At 45.9% G+C, this 20,621-nt stretch overlaps 1 protein-coding gene across 2 annotated transcripts in view; it reads right to left on the reverse strand.

Moving 5' to 3' along the window:
• Positions 1-892: 892 nt before the first annotated feature.
• Positions 893-20,621, reverse strand: part of wdfy3 (WD repeat and FYVE domain containing 3) — a 76,661-nt gene continuing 56,932 nt past the window's right edge. The window contains exons 35-66 of one of the 2 annotated variants that reach the window (XM_047341322.1): positions 19,860-19,959; positions 19,190-19,350; positions 17,309-17,538; positions 16,552-16,661; positions 15,837-16,019; positions 14,779-15,014; positions 14,324-14,554; positions 13,073-13,141; positions 12,128-12,296; positions 11,771-11,934; positions 10,990-11,138; positions 10,339-10,459; positions 10,093-10,178; positions 9,765-9,845; positions 9,440-9,494; positions 9,226-9,345; positions 8,972-9,089; positions 8,739-8,845; positions 8,164-8,317; positions 7,977-8,068; positions 7,690-7,902; positions 7,450-7,591; positions 7,055-7,209; positions 6,513-6,671; positions 6,116-6,295; positions 5,843-6,025; positions 5,631-5,724; positions 5,400-5,543; positions 4,900-5,181; positions 4,646-4,757; positions 4,308-4,505; positions 893-4,089 (exon numbers count right to left, since the gene is read on the reverse strand). In XM_047341322.1, the coding sequence (XP_047197278.1) occupies positions 3,969-4,089; positions 4,308-4,505; positions 4,646-4,757; positions 4,900-5,181; positions 5,400-5,543; positions 5,631-5,724; positions 5,843-6,025; positions 6,116-6,295; positions 6,513-6,671; positions 7,055-7,209; positions 7,450-7,591; positions 7,690-7,902; positions 7,977-8,068; positions 8,164-8,317; positions 8,739-8,845; positions 8,972-9,089; positions 9,226-9,345; positions 9,440-9,494; positions 9,765-9,845; positions 10,093-10,178; positions 10,339-10,459; positions 10,990-11,138; positions 11,771-11,934; positions 12,128-12,296; positions 13,073-13,141; positions 14,324-14,554; positions 14,779-15,014; positions 15,837-16,019; positions 16,552-16,661; positions 17,309-17,538; positions 19,190-19,350; positions 19,860-19,959 (4,719 nt within the window). In that variant the 3' untranslated portion in view covers positions 893-3,968. The remainder of the gene's footprint in view (positions 4,090-4,307; positions 4,506-4,645; positions 4,758-4,899; positions 5,182-5,399; positions 5,544-5,630; positions 5,725-5,842; positions 6,026-6,115; positions 6,296-6,512; positions 6,672-7,054; positions 7,210-7,449; positions 7,592-7,689; positions 7,903-7,976; positions 8,069-8,163; positions 8,318-8,738; positions 8,846-8,971; positions 9,090-9,225; positions 9,346-9,439; positions 9,495-9,764; positions 9,846-10,092; positions 10,179-10,338; positions 10,460-10,989; positions 11,139-11,770; positions 11,935-12,127; positions 12,297-13,072; positions 13,142-14,323; positions 14,555-14,778; positions 15,015-15,836; positions 16,020-16,551; positions 16,662-17,308; positions 17,539-19,189; positions 19,351-19,859; positions 19,960-20,621) is intronic. The other variant, XM_047341323.1, reaches the window with a different exon arrangement.

A 20,621-nucleotide genomic window follows, 5' to 3' on the forward strand; every position in this document is an offset into this window, starting at 1 on the left:
TTTATTGGAAAGATGAAAAATCATGAAATGATCTAAATAAAGTTGTGTTAAAAGTAAAACAAGTGTCTCTCTCTTCAGTCAGTCTATACTTGGTCGACCAGCTGCTCTGCTTCATGCTGCAGTGACCAGTGTCCCAACTGAGACACACACACACTTACATCAATTTCATTTAGACTCATTAAGTATTATTAATTGAAACATTTCTAAAAATTAAAGTTTTCAGTTTTCAGTTTGAAAACATATGATGAAGCTCAACCATTAACACCTCATACATTTTTTAAACAAAATATTTCGTTTCACCCTGTAAAAGTGTGTTTCTCCTGTGAAGCAGCAGCAGCAGGTTGTCGGGTCCCGACTCGTTCACACCAACAGGAACATGTGGGGAACATCCAGGCGAGGGGCGGAGCCTGTAGAGCAGCAGGAGGCCGGACATGACGTATAAACTCTGCTGTGGAAAGATCAGTGTTGTTGTTTACAGCTCATCCACACCGGCGTCGGCCCTCATCACCAAAAGATCTGGAACCTCCTCGTGTTTCCAAGTTGACGTCTTCGTCTTCTACGTGTATGCGGCTCCTCTTCTTCATCCTGAGATGTTTGTGTTCTTCCAGTTTCACGTCCGTCACGTGTTAGAAACCTCATCAACACGTCCACTCGCTCACTGGGAAGCTTCAGGACATTGTCCTGCTGTTTCCTCACTCGGACATTTTACCAGGGGGGGTGCAGGAGAAAATCCAGAAAACAACCAGAGCAACTGAGTCAGACATTTGCGTTCTCACATACAGACTCTCCAGAAGATTTCTGGAAAATGTCCAGACTTAAGTGCAGGTGTGAAATTTCCACCACATTTGATCAACTTTTGCCAAAATTAGAAATGAACCATGTGAGTCTTGCCTTTGGTGGTAAACAGCAATTATTTATTGAAATGAAATTAAAAAGAATAAGTACCAGATCTATTGCATTATTGTAACATTTTGTTTTTGTAACGGGGAGCGGGGTCGTTACTCTACTGGTTTTTCTCTTGTGGGATGTAGTGAACACAAATATACAAGGAACATTCAGCTATCACAGATTGCACACCAGATACTGTAATATCGCAGTCTAACACAAGACCACCAAAATAATCCGAGATTTTTTCCTCCTCCTCTTTCTTCTTCTCTCCACTTGTCATGAATTCTTTTCCGTTAAGAATACAAAAAGTCTGAGTCAGGAGACGATCTGCAGCTCTGTACATAAACCTGATGCTCGGTCACTCGGGGGTAACTCATCAGACAGTGCCTCCAAAAAAAAATATACAAATTAAAAACCCGAAAAAGAAAAAGAACAACAAAACAAAAACAATATAATGCCAAGAACATGTACAATGCACTGACACAGAAAGTCAGCTGTGTTAATAGACATGCAACAAGTAACAAAACTTGCTGAAATCGCAATAATCATTTAAAAAAAAAAAAAAAAATCTAAATCCATTTATATTTGCATAAATACGTTGTTCAGTTCATTTATCCGCTTGTGAAACGCACCTCTCTGTTAAAACCACAACGTAAAACTGCATTGAATAAAAACTCGTGACTTTTATTTTGTACACGTGAAGGTGCAAAGCAACTCTTGATTGACAGAAGCCGACTCGGCCGTTTCAGCTAGGTGGCATGATTGCACGCTAAGTTACAGTACGTAAACGCAGAGGACGATAACAAGAGTGCGTGTTATTAGTATAATGTCAGGGATCTGTGGGGGTGAATAGTAAAGTGTCTTCCTTTTTGCTTTTTTTACATGTTGAAGACTGAAGATGAGTGTGGAAACAGAAAATAATGAAACGTTCTCTCAGAGAAAGAGAGAAAGAAAACGAAAGCAGCACTTGAATGCACACGTGTCGCCCACAGAGCCACGAACAAAACAACACGAACACAAACACGTACGAAGCGAAAAAAAAACTGAAAACAACACGATCAGTCTGTTGGTGAAAACAAACGCGCGTTCATCATGTGTAACTGTCGAGGCAGCAGCAGCAACTGAAACTGTATCGTGTGGTGACGAATTCTAAACTCGTACGCAGACGACCGTCATGTTTACGTGATGTGTCCGTATGTGTAAGTTACGTTTAACAGAAAAAAATACAAAAAAAACACCTCCGATATTAACATCTCAGTCGTGTACGAGTTTCAATTTGTTGCCAAAAGTGACATTTACTTCCCTGCTGGACTCTTTGTGTAGAATGTGGCGCCCCCTTTTGGTAGCGTCAAAAATTACACTAGATCCTTTTTTTCCCCATCTCTCCTCCCAAACTCTTATTTACCTGTAACGGGAATAGATGCAAATACAAAAAACTTTTGGAGAAAGAACAATTTCCAACGGTTCCTGGTCATCGTAACCAAATGGACTCGTCTGGTTCGTAAATTATGTCCATGAAGGAGCAGAAACAGAAATGAGAGTTGTCATCCTCCTCCACTGGACTAAAGAGCCAAGATGTAAAAAAAAAAATCAATAATTTCTGCATTTGTACCAAAACTGCGACACAAAGAATCAAAGTGTCAAACAGCAGCTCTGTCTTTAAATTGATCTCATGAATGATTATTTAAGTTTTTTCATACTTTCTGCTCACACTGAAAGACGATTGGCTGCTGCTCCTCCAGTTCAACACAAACTGAGGATAAAGTGTACGGAGTGCCGCGTTCCCTGACCCGCTGTAATAATGCCACAGGATCGGGGGGGAAGTCCAGCGAACGACGAGTCTGTGCAGAAATAAAAACTACGAGTCCCTTTTTTCTGTGTGCGCATTCAAAGCGCTGCTTCAACACTGTACAGTAACTAAACACGCAAAACAGATGTGCAGCAACATTAAAGGTGTATTTTCTTTTTTAACCTAATTCATATTTCTTTCACAAATAAAGTGATATGTTTTCTAAAAAATATATAAAATTAAAAAAAAAAAAAAGAATCTGACGTGATAACGTGTCCAGTCTTTCAAAAAAAAAAGCAGCAACAACAAAGATTCTCCAAATGGGAATTCATGTAACGGACAGAATCGATGATTTAAGGATAAAAAAAAATAATAAAAAAATCTTCCTAATTTATACATTTAAACAATTTGGCAAAAGAAGGAAAAGACGATCTGATAATAAATCCGTGTGATGGCGAGCGCTCGACGCTGTGGGCAACGCACACGCACAAAAATTAATCACATTTTTTTTGTAAACAACAACAAAAACAAAACAGGAAATTAAAAAAAAGAAAATAAGTAACGTTGCATAATAACTAGACGCACGAGTAAATTCAACCCACTGACATTAATTATTGACATTCATTTCCCTCCCGTGTGACTCCGCTGAACTCGCCGTGACTCGTGACGCGGACGACACACCATCGATTTTGTTCTTTTTCTTTTTCTTTTTTTTTTAAAGCCAGGAGTGGTTAGTCACAACGCTATGTTACAGGCGATTTCTTTTGTTTTTGCTCTTTTTTCATTGACCTTATTTTTTGTTCTGTTTGTTCCTCTTACAGTTAAAAAGGCCATGTTAAATATTTACAATATCAACAAGTTTCTTATGTCTTGCAGTGACGGAGGAAGGAGTTTTCCATGTTTCTCGATGTCAACACAAAGATGGCGGGTGATTGAATCAAGCGCGCCGCACTCCAGGGGCCTTCTTCTTTCCTCCAGGGGACGAGAGCAGGTGGTAAAGTGGTGATTGAGTTTTCATTTCCTTTCCATCACGTTCGACCTCCTTTTCCCTCCGTTCTCCTTCAATGAGTTTTACCGTCACAAAGATGAAAGGACGGACGTTCCTTCCTGTTCTGGTCTGTCAGTGTGTTACAGTTCGTGTGGTTGTACACACCAAAGGGTAAAGGGGGTTTAGAGGGAGAGAGGTTCAGGTTATCTGGGGGCTGATGAGGGAACAACGAGGCAGATGAAGGAGTGAAATCCTCCTCAGGTCCCCGAGAGGAGGATTTCTTTCGTCGGCGGCAGGTTGAGCTCAGTTTCTGCAGCCGTCCTCGACGCTTCGCTCGTGTTGCAGGTTGTAATAACAGTTCTGACAAACTCGCACCGGCGACGAGATCTTCAGCCGTTTGATCTCTGACTGGAAGCGACTGCACCTGAAAAACACAGAGAGACAAGGTGAGCATTTCAAAAAGGGATCGGTGGGATAGTTCGGGTTCTCCGTCATGAAGCCGTTGCAAAAGAGTAGAGATAAAATAACAGGGGACCCAGGACGGAGCCTAAAAGATGCAGAGGATCAGGTGAGTAGAAAGATGCAAAGCGTTCATACAAGAAGTTTTTTGTCAGAAAGAACAATTCAGAAACAAAGAATTACTTCTGGCAGAAGAGCTGCCCGCAGTTCCTGCAGTGGTGGCGTCGCTCAGTGAGGGAGAAACGAACTGAGCAGCCGGAGCAGCTGTCGACCACCTCGTCCTTCACCCAGTGATCAGCTGCCGAACGGCCCGGCTGGTCACTCACCGACCAGCTGAAGACCCGGCCGCGCCCATCGCCCACCAGGATCTTGCTGTGGTCCCTGAGGAGACGATTTAAAAGCAGAGGAAAGTGGAAGGTCAGTGGAATTTAGAACCATATGAAAACCAGTTACATTACAATTCACAAACATTAAAAGTTTGTCAGTTTGGTGCAGGACACGCGCTCCTCCATCGTTCTTACTTGGAGATGGCGAGGGAGGAGATCTCTGCTGGGTGAGCATTGTCCTTGCGATCGAACGCCGTGTGCATGGTGAGTTTGCTCCGGAAGACCAGCTGGCGCTCCCATCTGTAGCCTGCGGACACACACAAATAAAGCAGCAGCATTTTAACAAACGCCTTGTCATCAGATCAGCGGAGCAAACTCTTCAGAAAATGTTGCTTTGCTTTAAAAAATTGAAACCATGACTCGTTAAAACCTGATGTTCGGACACACACCTGCCCTGAGCTGGTTGAACGTCCGTGCCTCCAAGACAGAGGCCTGGAGCGGCTGAGGCACCGAGCTGTGGCCTGGATGCGCTGGATGAGGGTGAGTGTGAGTGTGAGGGTGTGGGTGAGGGTGAGGGTGAGGGTGAGGGTGAGGGCCTCTGGTCTGACCCTCAGAATAGTTGACGAACACGAAGCCGTCCTTCTCGTCGATGCTGAGGGTGTCTGACCAGCGGTGGGAGTCGTCGGAGCCGCTGTCCATCGACCATGAGGCTCCCGCTCGGGCTGAGGGACCTAAAAGGGGGTTTTATTTATCAGGCGTGAGAACATCACTATGGTTTAACACTCGTGAAAATACTGTCCTTACTCTCAGGGAAGGAACTACACAGGACACGTGAAAAGCATGACAAACCAACATCCCCTGTACAAAGTGAATTAAACTAACGAAGAGGTCAAGACGTGCTGTAGCTGTAGAAACATGAGCAGGGACTGGTGGTGGAGTCCGTGTTTACCTCTGGGTCTGTGGACGGCGCTGCCCGGCTGGCTGCCTCCGCCTGTTGACGGGTTGCGTGGCGCTTTGGGCTCCTGGCTCAGACTCGGTTCGTCTCCGTCGGACTCGCTGCTGATGTCTTCCCCGTTGTGACTCTCGCCGCCTTCTGCGACGGAAAGAAAACCTCGTCAGATATGTTCTGTGCCATAGTGTTGCTGATGTGAAAGTCAGAATCTGTCGCTGATGGACTCACCGATCTTCTCCTCGCCACAGCAGTCGGGCACATCTGGCTCAACCGGCACCGGAGCAGGGGTTTCTGGGACTTGGAGGAACTCCATTCTCCAAAACTATGACAAATAGAAGAGTAACAACAATGACTGAATTTCTCTGTTTTGCAAAACGCCACGAGCAGCATTTTAAATACTTAATGTATCAAAGCGGCATGGGAACACATTGGATGGTTACCCTGACGACACCGTCCGAGTGTCCCGTGACGATGACGTTCTGTGTGTCCCACTCGTTCATCTCCGACACGCAGCAGCACAGGATTTGCTGGCTGCGTCCGGTGAAGGTGTTGGCGCTGGCGATGGGGCTGCCGTTAATGCTCCACACGTGGATGTAGGTTCCTGCACACGACACGATGTCGCCCTGAACAAACACAAATATCATCTTTAAAATCAGTCTGTCCTCATTTCACCATGACGCAGATCAGGAGTTCTGTTCTTTTGCGTCACCCACCGTCAGTTCGTTGATACACAGAGCAGAGACGGGCGCCCGGTGTCCCCGGAGCTGCGTGACGAAGGAAAGCTTGTTGAGGTCCCAGATGATGCAGGTTCGATCCCGCGAGCCGCTGACAACAATGTGGTACGCTGACGACGCTGTGAGACACGTCACAGCGTCCGTGTGGCCCAGCAACGCCTGGTAGACGAGAGAAACGAGATTAGACCTACAAAGTTCTTCATTGCTGCCTGAACCGAGAGGGAAGTCATTTAAACAGTTGAGAACAATTTCATGTTTCTATAAAGTGAGATCTTTTTTCATATCAAAATGCTGCAGAGGAATCGAGCTGACTTCTCTCCCTTCGACTTATGCACATAGAGATTTGACTTTTTGGATTTGATTTGTGTGTGTGTACCTGTTTGAGCACGAGGGACTTGACCCTCTCCTTGGACGTTCCTGTCTCCCACACACAGATGGCCGTGCTGGTGCCACCGGTGACGACCAGCTTTGGGTTGGGACATATTGCACAGAGGACCTGACCCCACTCTGACAGACACTCGTACACAACCAGCGCCTGAAACGACACCCGCAGTTTTCTATCTGTTACTCAATGATCACACATTATTCTACAGGAGGTTCTGCTGAAGAAGTGCACGAGAGACGTCTGTAATAGAGTCAGTAAGGAATGTGTAGTGTCATTCAGGCACCAGCAGGGGGAAACAAAGTCTTTTCAATAACGTTTCACTTTCTCCCGACAGATTCATGGTGACATACGTGTGAACAGGAAAGTGTTGAAAAGCAACACTGGATCAGGACGTCAGTTAAACTCGTTAAAGAAATCAAATCACATAAGGTCATGACACATCGTATTACACCTCCACACGCAGCAGAACGACACGGGGATGAAGACACACGTTCGACAAGAGGAGTTTAAATGTCGTAGGAGCTGCTGCAGACCTTGTCAGACTCGTAGTTGGCCAGACGGCAGCTGAGGTCGGCGTAGCCCCAGGCGAAGGTCTTGCTCCAGGTGGGCGGAACCAGGACTTTGTTTTGCTCCCCGGCGAGGATGCCTTTGTCAGTGCAGACGATCTGTCCCACGGGCTCCTTCAGCTCTGGATAAAGGGGAAAAACAAAGAAATGTATGAGTAATAATCAGTAATAATGCAGGGTTTATAGGAACACACCCGGAAACGCATATACAGAAAATACTATGAGCGAGGAACAAATAATGGTGGAAAGTGGGTTTCACACTAAATCAGGGTCAGCAGCGTTTTCTTCATTTTAGATTCTCATAAACACGTCACAGTGCGTTGGCCTGTCTGTGGTTCTGTGTGAGTTGTGCACAAACGTACCTTTGACAGGCGCTAGAGAAGGTCTGAGATTATCCAGATGGTGGAAGAAGATCTTGTCGCTGTTGGAGCTCGGAGGAACGCTCGCTACGTCGCCGTTAGCTTTACTGCGAACCCGTTTAGGAGGGTGGGGCTTCTTAAAGAGCTGAAACACACACACACATCAACACGCGTGAGTGATTGAAGAGTTGGGTTTAAAAGACATCTACTGACAGGAAAGGGTTAGAAATGTGTCCATCCAACCTGTTTGGGGATCTGACCAAAGTTGTTGATGAAGCCGATGGTGGCCGTCTCTTTGAGCGGGTCGTTGATGTTGTAGATGTCCACCTGACCCTCGTAGAACAGGTGGTGGAAGACGTTGACCGCCTCCACAGCCGGAGGACCCTGCTGCTTGTAGCCAAAGATCAGGTCGATCCATTCGTGGAGGTGGGCCGACACGTAGTCGCACTCCAGCGCCTGAAGGAGGACGAGATGGAGGTTAACGTGTGACTCGCTGAAACCGAGACCTTCACTGTGGGTTCACGTCCTACCTCTCTGTGGACTCTGATGAACTCCCGGGGGTCGCCCTTCGCCCAAGGCGGCAGGATGACGTCGCCCAGTTTGGTGCCGTTCTGTTTGGCGCCTGGTTCGTCAAACGGCAGAGGGCAGAACATTAATATTCATGAACTCCAGTATCTCAGTCAGTTGGACGTGTGCTGCTATCGACCTCATACTGACCCAGGTCGAAGTTGTTGGCGTTGAGCATGAATTCTGGCAGGTAGAAAAACTCGGGGATTAGCTCCTTGACGTCAGCCATGTTGTGTTTGGAGGCGGAGTTCCAGGCTTCACGCACGCTGTGGTACATCCTGTCAGCCAGGTCAAAATGGCCTCCCTGGTACACAACACACACACACACGCACACACACACACACACAGTTACACACTTGAAAGCATCAATGTTTTCCACCTGAGGGGCTGAGAGGACGATGATCTTTTCTGTTAGACCTTGAGATCTGAAGAAACTGAACAGCACTCAGTGCAGTGAAACTTTCTGATGTGAAGATCAATAGAACTTTCTTTTACCGGTTCTGTTCTGTGTGTATCTTTCAGGAAGAGGAGGCAAAGAAATCTTCGCCAAATTTTTTTATTTGATTCTATTTCCCTCTGGAGATCAAACCCATTTATTACATTCTGTAACTGAGCTTAACGTCAGAATAACTTCCAAATGTTTCGTCTGAATCATTTCTCTTCACAGTGGGAGCATGTAGAAGATGAGCAGAACACTCAGTAGGCAACTAAAGCTCAGTTCAAACCTGAAGTCTGAGGAAAATCTGTGTGAAAGGCTCCATTCGGACCAGGTAAGAGGCCACGATCATGGCTGAGGAGTAGTGCGTGCCGTAGTGGTAAGCCGGGGTTTCACCTGGAGCGACGGAAACAACACACATGAAAATGAATATCACTCTAATGTTTTCCTCTGACCTTTTGAATAAAAACAACAGACTTTGTTTTCCTCCTGGTGCTTGTGAACCCGTCTCTGGCCTCTTACCGTTGGGATCCTCCCAGTCCTTGTACCTCTTCTTGTACTGGGTCAGTCTGTCTTCTGTCTGGGCGCCCATCGGCTTGGCCAGGTTACGGAACGTCTTGGGGTTGCTCAGGTCCAGCTCCTGGTTAGCGTGACCAAAGTTAGAACAAATGAGAGTTCATGCATACGTCCAAAATCCTGACATTTAGCCGTGCAGCCATCGTACCATCGTCATAAACACGAGACCAGTAGAGAGCGGAGAGAAAAGCTTCACTCACCTCGGCGTCGTAGTCGGCCAGGATCCAGGGGAAGACAGGATACTGCATCAGGTCGTTGTAGGAGCGTCCTGCCAGCGTGTTCAGATGCATCAGGTACTGGAAGTTACTGATCTCTCCTCGCTGGAAAACAGACCAGACACACACAGATCAGTGAGGTTTGTGACTGGAGGAGCTGATATGACGAAGCAGAAGTTTAGACAGTTCAGGTTGTTACCTCCCATCTTTGAGTCACCGACTTCTCTCCGACCAGTGTGCTGAGCAGACCAGATCTGAAAACACCAGCACAGGGAGGTGGTTTAGTTCAAACCTCTTCTTCTTCGTGTGTTATTTGTGGGATTGAGTGGTTTTGTTTTCATTTATTTTCTGTAAATAGCTCAAATCATAATATCTGTAAAATATTTAGACTCTAATCAAAAATGCTACAAAGATTTTAAAAACAAAGCAACAAAATGTATATCTAACCTTTCAATCAATCATCTCACAACATTTGAAAATAGTCAGCAGATTGAAGTGGTAACATGGATATGTATTAATCTTACCCCTGTTCCACGCTGGTGTTCGGCCTCTGACCTGAGACCGACTCCGAGCTGTCGGCCAGCGAAGGCACCACGGCCAAGAACCTGCAGGAAATCAACAGCAAAATGTAAAAACAAAACAGAAAACAACAATATCTGAAGGATCAACGTGGCTCTCACATCACTTCTTTATAGAGATCACTCATAGTGAGCGACTGCCGATCAAACACCAAACAAATTTGTAGGTGAGCGGGAAATCGGGCTAAAAATCACGTAGTGGGATCTTGGCACAAAATTTGTTTTTAACTACTGTCGCTGTGACTGACAGAGCATCTGTGTTTGAATTCAGTACCTTTGGTAAACCTTGTTGCGGACCCCTTTCTGGAAGGCTAACAGGTAGTTCCTCCCGTCCGCTGAGAACACTTCCACGGCCATCGGCTGAAAGAGGAAGAGGACACGCCCGTCAAACATCAGCATTTCAAGAGCTGACCCAAAATACTTTACTGTTGTTGTTTAAAGTGTGTGTGTGTGTGTGTGTGTGTGTGTGTGTGTGTGTGTGTGTGTGTGTGTGTGTGTGTGTGTGTGTGTGTGTACTGACCTGCAGCAGGTAGCGTCTCTTGTGCACCTCCTTGATGTCCTCGTAGGCGAAGATGCTGCAGGTTCTCTTCAGCAGGCTCTGGCCTTGTCTGGCTCCTCTGGGGATGATGGCCTCATGCAAACTGGAAACACATTTTTATTAATAATATTTCTATTAGGGGGAAAATGACCCTTTGCTGCCCCCCGTTTATTAAACATTAAAAAAATAACAATAGTCAAAATAAAATGGCAGATTCATCCTCAACTACTTCATTACCCATCTGCCGTTTGAAGCCGATACTCTCTCAGATCTAAGAACCATCTGTTGGCGACAGGTTTTTTGGCTGTTTTCCCAAATGATGCCTCAAAGAAAGAGACAAAGAAAAATCCTCCCTCACAAAAAAAAAAAACTAAATATGTCCAAGCCTTTCTGTCTGCATCACAACACTCGCTCCCTCAGCTGCATTACATCATCCTGGCAGCAGCAGCTCCCACTGCAGCGTCCAGAGGAATGAAGTCATCGTTCAAAAGTACAGTTACTGTCATACACAGTACAGTCATCTGTGAACTGCAGCTTCAGGAGTCATGACTAAGCTCTGGTGCTGAGTCTCAACGCTCCTCACGGGCGTTCACACCTCCGGACAAACACACTGACTCAGAGGCGTGGACCTACTTCGGCGGCAGCGTGTCGATGTCCCTGATCTCCCTGGACACGGTCATGGTGTAGCCGTCGATGACGTAGAAGTGCTCCTTCCCGAACAGCAGCAGACCCTCGCTGGTGTCCAGACCCTGAACTCTGGCACAGCGATACATGTGCTGAATCTGGAACAAGGGACGTGAGAAACAACCGAGGGTTCATTTGCTAAACAAAGGACTTGACTGAAACTCATGTGACTACAGGGAGACTCTCGTTTACAGATTTCATTCAGGGAATAAAACTTTACTGAGAAACTTAAAGGAAACATATTCTGCTCATATTCAGGTTCAGAAAGTTTGTGTTATCACGTGAAAATGTAAAACTCAGGAAGAGTTATCAACTCTCCTCCCAAATTGAAACTGCTGTTATTTAGTTGTTAACACTCACTCTCCTCCTGAACTTTCTACAACATAGATCAAATGCAATTCAAATCTTTAAAAGCCTCGTCCCACTGGCTGAGTGTTGTTGTGTCTTATCTCTTATTCTTTCTTCTGCTCCGCTCGGGTCTCTCTTACAAAAAGAGGCTCTGAAATCAATGAGACCAGCTGATCAAATAAATATTCTACGATGTGTTTGTTTTCCGTTTCAATCGCAGATACAGAAATAATGCTTCTGCAACGTTCATTATAAACTGACTTTAATTAATTCTAAAATGATTCCAAATTATTTCAGCCTATAGAAACTATGATGCTGCAATAGGAAACAATATGAATATCCTTTTCTTGTTAATGTATCTGTTGGTGCCGCCCTTCCTGACCTTCTCTCCTTCCTCCAGGAGGCGCAGCAGTGACGTGTTGTCGGTCTTCTGCTCCTCCTCTGGGCCTCCTGACTCCAACAGCTGCTCCTGAAGCTGCTCCTGACTTTCCTCGTCTGCTCCGTCCGCCGTGGACCGGGACCTCTTCAGCGGCGCCTTCACCAGACCTGGGGAGCAGAGAGAGCAAAGACGGAGCTCAGAATTTGAGCTCAGACACGAACTGGTGACAGTTATGGAGGCTCCCGACCAACACAAACAAGTATCCACTTCTAGAAAGTCTTAAAATCAGCCTGTGGTCCCGTAAAAAGCTTCCAGACGCTGCATGAACCTCCTCGGCCCTCTCTGCTGCTGCCTCTGTACCTTTGACCCTCGCGATGGTGTCCTCTCCGTGCTCGGGCTCGTGCTGCGTGGTCTCCCCCTCGGTGCTGTGCTCCACAGAGTGCTGGTACATGCCGGGGTTTCCAGACAGCAGGCGCACGTAGTAATCTTTGCTGTCGTAGCTGATGGCTCGCCGGTAACGCAGAGGCTTCTGCAGGGGGCGGAGAGAGGATGAGGATGAGGTGAGACCGACTCCAGGTTGGTTAGAGATGATTAGCACAGATTTTCTCATATTCAACTTCAAAGATTTCATGTTTTTATTATCGTTATCCCTTCTAGAATTTTAGTTTTATTGTTTGAGTCTCTTTTTTTCCTCTGTTACCAAACACATGCTTCCATTATGAATTCTATGGCCTCTTCCTCTGCATTGAAATTCAATTCAACATCAGATCTGGTCCCTATCTGTCAGTTTATCATCTTTAACCTGTAAATTATGACCATAAATAAGGCAAAGTGACAGCGGAGAAGAAAATACTGAGACGACTGCAGAGCGTCACTTGATTTCTTATTAATTTTGTTGTTTTGGTTAATACTTCATCCTCAAACAGGGATTTGCTGTATGTGCAAACACATGCAAAGTCAAAACCCGGGATCTGATTCTGGCATTAAAACAATATCAAAGTCACAGCAAAATATATGCAAAGCATCAGCAGAGCAACTGTCCCAACGTGCAAAACACACACGTCATTGAACACGTTGAAAAACAACACAAACATTCTCCTTTCCTGGAAGTTTAAGTTCAGACTTAGACACGTTACGGTGGCAGATAATTTAAGACGAGACTTCCAGTCCACTAATCAGTGATGTGACACTTGGGAGATTTGATTTTCTGTGTGAGTCTAATGTCGTTTTTTGTAAACACGCCGTCATGCAGTCACACCGGGCGTCACCGAGAGCTACGTCGTCTTGTGCACTTCAGAACGGTACCTGGCCTCGCTCAGGGTCCCCAGCCAGAGCTGAGAGTACCAGAGGAACCGGAGGGGGGGAGGAGGAGGGCTGGAGGAGGTAAAGAGAGGGAGGAGGTTTGTGAAGCCATAACGACGCTGTCACGATTCTGTTGGAACCTTCAGCCTGCAAAGTTAAAGCTAACAACCCTGTAGGAAACGTCACAACAGTAAAGTTTAGAGGAGAATTCACAAGTGTTTCATTTGGTTTTTAATGGAACTGGGACATTTTCTGCCGTTGTGGCCTTGAGCAAGGCAGGGAAAGCCAAAAGCTGTAGAGCTCAAGAGCTAATGTCTACTAATGGTGTTTTACTGGGAACAAAAGTCCCTCGACGTCCCCCTGAGCATGTTTGAATTATAAATCATCATCAGGCCTGTGGGACTTTTTGGACCCGATCATCGTGGCACTGAAGCACTGAAGCACTGCTGTCATGTAAAGATGCCAATTAAACTTTCCTCTATTTGCTCTTGACAATCAAGGGATTCTTTAAATAATCCCTCAAATGCCTAAAACGTAATAATTTTAACTGATATAAACACAAATCAAAGTGAGCCATCTCTCTGTGTGTCCTCCTCACCAAATAAATCACTGTGCGGCGAGTGTGGAGACGCACCCGTGAAGGGACGGCAAACAGAAGGGACGGATTATCTGTCCAGCAAACAAAGCTAAATGTGTCTCGGCGGTGCCAGGAAAAAAAAACTGAGCCCCCCGGCTGCGGGTGTCACTTCCTCACGTGACAGCGACGAGCTCTATTTCAGGAGAGCTGCTCTTACAAGTTCACAGCACACATTTATCAACATGATTTATTTAAAATATCTCATTTGAAGGATGTATATAAATGTCTTTAACATGTTAGTTTGAAATCTCTGGATCTGCATTTTAGTCTGGACGGGCAGAGACTTCCAAAGAAGAAATCCCTCCTCTGACTTTTCACCATTGTTCTTCCTAGTTTGAAGTATTTTCTGAAACTAAGCAACCGACCGCAGCGTGGACGAACTACTTCCTGTTTCCACCGGGACGCACCTGCCCAGTGTATGTGAACGGTCACGTGATCTGCATGTTCAGGTGTGTCAGTGTGCACGGGGATCAATACTGATGTGGAGATAAAATACCTTTAACTATACAAACTTTGATATAGCAGAGTCTTATTCTGATGATCTCACTGTTGTTCTCTTTGACGTTAACTAACTGTGCTTTGCCGGTTCACGTTCATCCACATTTGAAGCCGAGTACCTGCGCTGAGTTGCTGTTCGGCTCCAGCTCGGGGATGTACGGGTAATGGATGTAGAACATGTCGTTGCGGACCATCTTCTTCCTCATCCTGCACGGCCCCTCCGTCATCTCCAGCACGAACTTGTCCAGGTGGGAGCCGATGGGGGGGCCCCAGAGGCCGCGCTCACGCAGCAGCTCGTACTCGATGGACGCCCACTCCTCGGTCACGTACTTGAGAGTGTTCTGCTGCCGCTGGGAGAGGGGGAGGTGAGAGGGGTCAGTCACTGTTTTCATCTGGTTTTCTCTCCTGACACCAACTTTCATTCAGAGAACGTTAACCCACTTAGACCTGAGGCGACACATCTGATTCTCCCTTTAGAGCCAGATGAGACGTGTGGGTCTGATTCATCGCTTCAGGTCTTAAAGGGTTAAAGTTCCTTTGTTCTATCCACTGAGTAATGATGCACATGCGTCACCTCTTGATATTCTTTGTACTGCATGGCCACCAGGTCTCGAACAACAGCGATGTGTGTGAACATCCACTGGAAGGTCTCCTGTGCAGAGAGGCTGTTCTTGTTCAGGCTGTTCTCCTTCTTGTGGCGGCGGACGCCCGTCAGCTTGGAGAGACCGAAGCCGCTGCTGACTCTGGACAGTTTGGATTGGGTCGCCGGCGCCACCGATTCACCGCGGCTGATGCACTTCTTCTCATGGACTGCAACCGGGAGGGGAAGCGAAAAAACAAATGAGTTAGCGATTTAACCACAAAACCACTTTCACAACTGTCACCTCACAACCAGAAGGTTCTGGGCTTGAACTCTGGCTTCACTCCACCGTCCAAAGGACCTCTCTGCATTCTGCGTGAAGGGCGAACTCCAGAAAATGTCTGAAAACAGCTTGTGTCAGCACTTTGATGGACTTGTAATCTCTCCAGAGTGAACCACACCTTTCGCCCCAATGTCAGCTGGGAGCGGCTCCAGCCTCCCACGCCCGTAAGAGGATAAGTGGTAAAGGTGATGGATCGATGGACTGATTACAACTGTGCTATACTTTTGTCTTTATTTTTTTAAAAAGCTATTTAAGCATCTTTTTCTGCCTCCACCTTTGTGCGATCAACCTGAACTCAATTTCGGTTTTGTGTGTTTCTGGAAGTCCAGTTTCACTCTGGTCAATCCACAGGGAATTGTTCTCAGAGGCTTTTGTGTAACTTTTGGTTCTGCTTCTCTGACAAAGTGAAGAGTCAGAACTTTTACAATTACCAGATTAACCCGCCTGCTTACGCAAGCAAATCACAACACTTTGATTAAGTGAGCAACAGAAAGAAAGCAGGTCAGCAATAATCGGCCCCTGATGGCAGCGCTCCAAAGCATTTGACAAAACAACAAGAGGCATTTCTAAAAAATTTGATTTAGTTATATAATGAGAAGATCAGACGTTAAAACTCAGGCAAAGGGAATAAAGGGAAGCACAGATTCAAAAGGGACATGGCTGAGGAAATGTTGAGCTACTTTACTGCAGGTCTACGTGAATCCCTCACCCAGGTGGTTCTGCCAGCTCTTCAGGGCCGGCTCCTCCAGGGCGGGTCGGGCCGTGACGATGTCCACGTGGCCCCTGTCGTTACAGGGCAGAGACACTTTGAAGATGTCCTCCAGCATCTGACGCTTGCTGTGCATCAGCTCCGTCCACACGCGGTTCACAGCCTTCAACAGCAGCTGGCGTCCTGCACAGACACCGCCGTGTTCATAACACTATCACAACCTCCATGTGTTATCAGATTCAATCCGGTAGATTTTCTTATGACACATTTGTAAAACTCATCTTTAATGTCCGACATGATAATTATGTTCTTTCCTCTGTGCACATATAACCTAAATCATTAACACATATATTCACTTCCAACAAAAAACATGTGGTTCTGAACCCAAAACAGCTTAAATATTATCTTTACCAACTGTTAAAAAACTTTCTATGAATTATATGGAGCTAGAGTTTGAATTATAAACCGACTGAATCATTTTTCACACAACTTATTTCCCCTCATGTCAAACAGGGTTTGTTTAAATATCAAATTATCAAGATTAAGAATTAAAATTCACTGTCAGTTGTTTGAATTTGGATTTAAGGTATTTCTATTTTCAACAAAAATGCAAATATGTCCACAGAAACCTGTGTTATTCTCCACAACACAAACGTTCAAACAGGTTCACACAGGTTCACACAGGTTCACACAGGTTCACACAGCTCCTCCTCACCCTCGCTGACGTCCTGGCTGTGTGTGGCGTCAGCATCGTTCTCTGTGGGGATCATGACGTGCCAGGTCGTCATCCTGGCCTCCGCCTCCAGACCGAAGCCCTCCACGCTACTGCAGAGAAACACACAGCGGCTCAGTGCCAACCCTCAGACCAGGGGGTTCACAGGGACAGTGTGATTGTTTTTGCTTCTCCGCAGCAGAGAAGCTGCTGCTCTCCGAGGTCGTGCAGCATGTTGTGTTTAAGCATATTGTTTTCCCAGCATGGTCAGAACAGTCTCTCCCCCCCCGCTGCAGCTCTGGAGGAACAATCAGTAAATTCTGGCAGGACACACACATCCAAACACAGTGGACACGACGCGGTGAAAAAGACTGAGTGCAAAGTGGATGTGTTTCAGTAGAGCTGCTGAGAAATAATCTCAAATAAACCAGGAACAACAGAACCAGAAATATGCACTTCAAATAAAACACGTCTCTCTCTTCATCACACACTAAATGAATGTTATAATATTATAATAACTATATACATTATAATGAATCAATATAATTATAGTGGCCTAATAGATAGATAAATAGAATAAATAAAATCGGAATAGTTTTGTTATTTTTTACACAGATTCTGGCAACACATGCTGTATTTTCTTAAAGGTCTTTTCAAAGTTACAGGACAGAAACTGGAGCAGCCTTTTTCTTTAAACAAGCGTCCCACACCGACTCGTACAGACGGTTCTCCTCCGGCAGCAGGTTCCATGCCTCCTTACCTCCCACTGTGCAGGCAGATGAAGCAGTGAGCCAGACACGCCACAAAGTCCTGGTCGTGGTTGCCCGGCCCGAGCACCAGGTTGCGGTTGACGGTCAGGACCCGCAGGGCGTCCAGCAGGGCCACCTGCTGAGCGACCGTCTTGTGGGGTCGACAGAGCTGGTAGAGCACCGTCCGGTTCAGACAGTGGTAGATGGTGTCGAGGGAGAGGCCCTGCGAGCGCCGCTTCGACTGCAGGAGGAAAAAAACAGGTGTGTGGAGGTTAGAGGGAGAAACACAGCCGAGGAAAAGAGATCCTGGCTGTAGCTGTTGCTGTGTTGCACATGTGAACAAAGCCGCTCTGGAAATACTTGAGCAGAAAGAAGATTTATTTGCGCAGCCGGGGCTGAACTGGGTTAAGTTGTTTGTAGGTTTGTGAATGTAGCTTTGTTATTCTAGTGTTGTTGTTGTCGTCTGAACAGAGAAGTGCTTACAGACGTTGAGTGGAGCGACGCTGCTATGAATGACTTATGTGAGTATAGAGCTAATATGCTTCATATCCTCTTTTCTTTATTCTGCTCACAGACTCGCTGTCGCACGAGTTCCTGACACCTCCGAGGATTTGTGTGCGTGCGTGTATTAAAACAGCTGATGACACAAGACCACAGATACCATTTCTTCGCCAAAATGACAAACCTGTTGGTTTAATTTGCTCAGGAACTGTTTGACATCTGCAGTGACAGTGTTTTACAGGCACTGGGTACTTATACTTCAAGTCACCAGCGTATATTCTAACTACTACTGTGCTCCTCGGCGTTGAGTCGATGGACGTCTAAATCACTAAACACTACTTCGAAGACACAAAGGGACTTTATGTTTTGAGAAACCTGTTTCAGAGCCTAATCCTCTAATCTCCTCACTGGCCCAGCAGAGTGTGTCGAAGGCCTCGAGTAAAGAGGAGGAGGCAAAGTCCGCCCATGGACTTTACTCAGAAAGAAAAGTCTCTGCACTCGACTAATCAACTTTGTTCACTCTGTAAAAAAATGAAATATAAAATATAATCTTACATATAATAAATGTAATCTCAGTCCCTCGAGGCTTAATATCAAATTTGCTGTTGATAAAGTCAAAATCTATTTATATACAAGACTTGTGCATCAAATTTCAAGTCAGTCGGATCAATTTGATCTTTAATTACAGCGCCACCATCTGGCCAATTGATTCCCCCAAAATAAATCAAAAGACACCGCTCCACTACCAGAATAATGCAAATGTGACGTTTCATGTTCATCTTCGGAAACTAAATCACTACAGACGTATGAATGTAGATACTGATGACTGATCTCCTGCTGCACTACACACACACACACACACACACACACACACAACACACAACACACACACACACAACACATTACACACACACAACACATTACACACACAACAGACACAGGCAGTCACACCAGCTACACTCAGGCTCTAAATGGAAGAAAACAGACGGATCTAATTCTTGTGCCTTCACTGGCTCACAGGAGCAAATGAATGAGGCCTGATGGATGCTGCTGATCTAATTGAATCCTGAGTGGCTTCCTCAGCCGCATTAACTGGAAGGAGAATCACAGAAGGAGCGTTTTTTTTATTTCTGCGAGCGGAGGCGGCGTCTGTCTGCCTCAGGGCCGACCGGTCTCACAACCCGAGCTGCTTCAAACAAGCACCTCCTGAATCCTGATGCCTTTTTACTGTGAGCCAACTGTAATTCGACTGCGGCACAGAACCAAAGATCATCTAGAAAAGTCTGTTCTGTCGTCAGATCTACTGGAAATGAAGTCAGAGAAACTCAGGAAACTTTATATTTATAAAAATCAACAAACTCTAATGCCCAGGACATGTGTTTGGTCTGTACCTGTCCGATGAGCTGCACGATGAAGTCCACCACCAGCTTGGAGTCCTTGTTGAACATGCCCTGCCACAGCTTGTCCACCACCCGCTGAGTGAAGTAGAAGACGTTGTTGACCAGGATCTGGTAACTTCCGCTGCTGCTGAGCGGCAGAGAGGCGTCTTCGCCTGGATGGAGGACGGACGGCAAGAGACAAGGTAAAACACCTGATCGGCAAAGAGGCGACTGACAAAGGACAAAAACACGTTAAATAGAATTCCTTTGTCTTATAATTCTTGTGTATTTCATTTGGAGGAATAAACCCCAGCATGTCTGAAGCAGCCTTGTGAAAAAGGTGCTCACAGTCCTATCTGCGTCAGACTGTGTTCTGCTGAGTCATGATGCAGCCATTAGAGCCAAAGGAGGAATCGCTACAAGCTGCTGTCCTGCAGCAGATTCATCCCGGACATTTTCTGTCCAATCATCAGATAAATCATAAGCAGCCACAGGCCAAACCCAGGTCTGATTTTATTCACTCTATGAGATAATTTACTCGGGAAGAAGCCACTGAAAAGCTGTGATTAATGAAAAATTCAGGTTTATGTGAAATAATGTGAAATAATGTGAAAGAATGTGTCTGGGAAAGAAAGTCCGGTTTGCCTGGAGGAGACTGAGACGTATGAGACTTTGTTCTGACCTAACAGGACGTCAGCGGCCAGCAGATGCTCCATGACACCGTCCAAGATGTTCGACTGAAACTCCTTCTGCTGCGTCCTGGTGGAGCGCTCCGGAGACGCCTGGGGAGGGAAAATAGAAAAATCAAGACATATAAACATCCAGGATTATTATTCGGGCCCGAGCACCGACGGTGGGAGGCCCTCTGGAAATTGTAAGGATTATTCTTATTATAGTGACCCAGATGAATTGGCTTTTTGAGGCTTCAACATGCTCAACTTCTTACCAAACTTTCCAGAAAATTAGAAAGTGGTGAAAATTTACGTATTCTGGAGTAATTTGAAATGGGCGTGGCAAAATGGCTCAACAGCGCCCCCTGGAACGCAGCCCCTAGGTTTCCCTTTGACCGATCTTCACAAAAATCGTAGCCCAGGTGTATCATGACCAGACAAACAAAAAGGTCTCAAGGGAATTATGAAAACGCAACAGGAAGCCCGCCATTTTGCATTTAGTGGCCATTTTGGCCATATTCCACATTTTTACTTTGACGTACTTGTCCCAGGGCTTTCATCTGATCAACTTCATATGGAGATGAGCGTCATCACAACAAGACGGAGATAAAAACTAACTCAAAGATCGATTTTTCGTCACACGGTGTGACCGTGGCGTGGCGTCACAGTTTGATTACACGCCATCAAAACACGAGGTTCTGTATCTCGGACACATGGTCCAATCGAGTCCAAACGAGACATGTAAGACAAGAGTCCCGGCCTGTGACATCTAC

Source organism: Hippoglossus stenolepis, chromosome 9, assembly GCF_022539355.2.
Source record: "Hippoglossus stenolepis isolate QCI-W04-F060 chromosome 9, HSTE1.2, whole genome shotgun sequence".
Taxonomy (NCBI): domain Eukaryota; kingdom Metazoa; phylum Chordata; class Actinopteri; order Pleuronectiformes; family Pleuronectidae; genus Hippoglossus; species Hippoglossus stenolepis.